We start from the raw sequence: 728 nt of genomic DNA, 5'->3' as shown, positions 1-728 counted from the left end.
TGATGACTAAAAAAACATCATCATCATCATCATAATGGTGTTGTTTGCCATTTCCCAGTTGGTGAGCTACGAGGGTAAACTGGAGATTTATTTGAAAGATTTGTTGGACTTGACCGTCCGTGTGGCCATGATGGATACCACTGCTGCCGACTACATCAAACTGGACTTTGAGCTGCTCAGGATTGAGCTCAGAGAATTTGAGGCTCTGGTGACTCAGCTCAAAGACTCTCTCAACTCATCCTCACCCATGTTTGACAGTTTGTATACTGAGGTAAACAGACATGTTTGAACACATACTTGTGACTTTTCTTGTCTAATTGTTAGCTTTCTTGGTAATTCAAGTGTTTGTCTTTTTAAAAGATTCAAAACATGACGCTCATCGTGAACCAACTGGAGACCTACGACAAGAAGAACCTTGAAGTGATCCGCATTGAGTTTGCTAAGCTGCAGAAGAAGCTGGAGGACTGCCAGAATGACCAGGGAAACATCAAGCCAGATATTGGTAAGGCAACACATCAGAGATACATGATAAATGATAAATGTACATTTCTCATCATATTTACTTCACTTTTCTCAATCCAGGCAACTGCAATCACACTGGAATCCTGAGCATCAGCAAACCAATGGTGGCCCAACTCAATGCTCACCTGAGTTCAGGTTATGTTTTTGGGGGCTGGGGAAAGGACTCCAAACCTCTAAGAGGTTATGAGTCCATGTACTTCTACGGT

The 728-nt window shown here is 42.3% G+C and overlaps 1 protein-coding gene across 1 annotated transcript; it reads left to right on the top strand.

Annotated features, from left to right (window-relative positions):
- Nucleotides 1-28: 28 nt before the first annotated feature.
- Nucleotides 29-725, top strand: LOC103399470 (olfactomedin-4-like; the record flags this gene model as incomplete). Its single annotated transcript, XM_008338156.3, has 3 exons — nucleotides 29-271; nucleotides 361-502; nucleotides 583-725. Coding segments are annotated over exons 1-3 (522 nt in total), but the record flags the coding sequence as incomplete, so codon positions are not given.
- Nucleotides 726-728: the final 3 nt, after the last annotated feature.

Source organism: Cynoglossus semilaevis, unplaced genomic scaffold (genome assembly GCF_000523025.1).
Source record: "Cynoglossus semilaevis isolate Cse_v1.0 unplaced genomic scaffold, Cse_v1.0 C19001558, whole genome shotgun sequence".
NCBI classification, from domain to species: domain Eukaryota; kingdom Metazoa; phylum Chordata; class Actinopteri; order Pleuronectiformes; family Cynoglossidae; genus Cynoglossus; species Cynoglossus semilaevis.
Note: the sequence above shows the minus strand (reverse complement) of the source record. Positions and strands in the feature narration are given on the sequence as shown.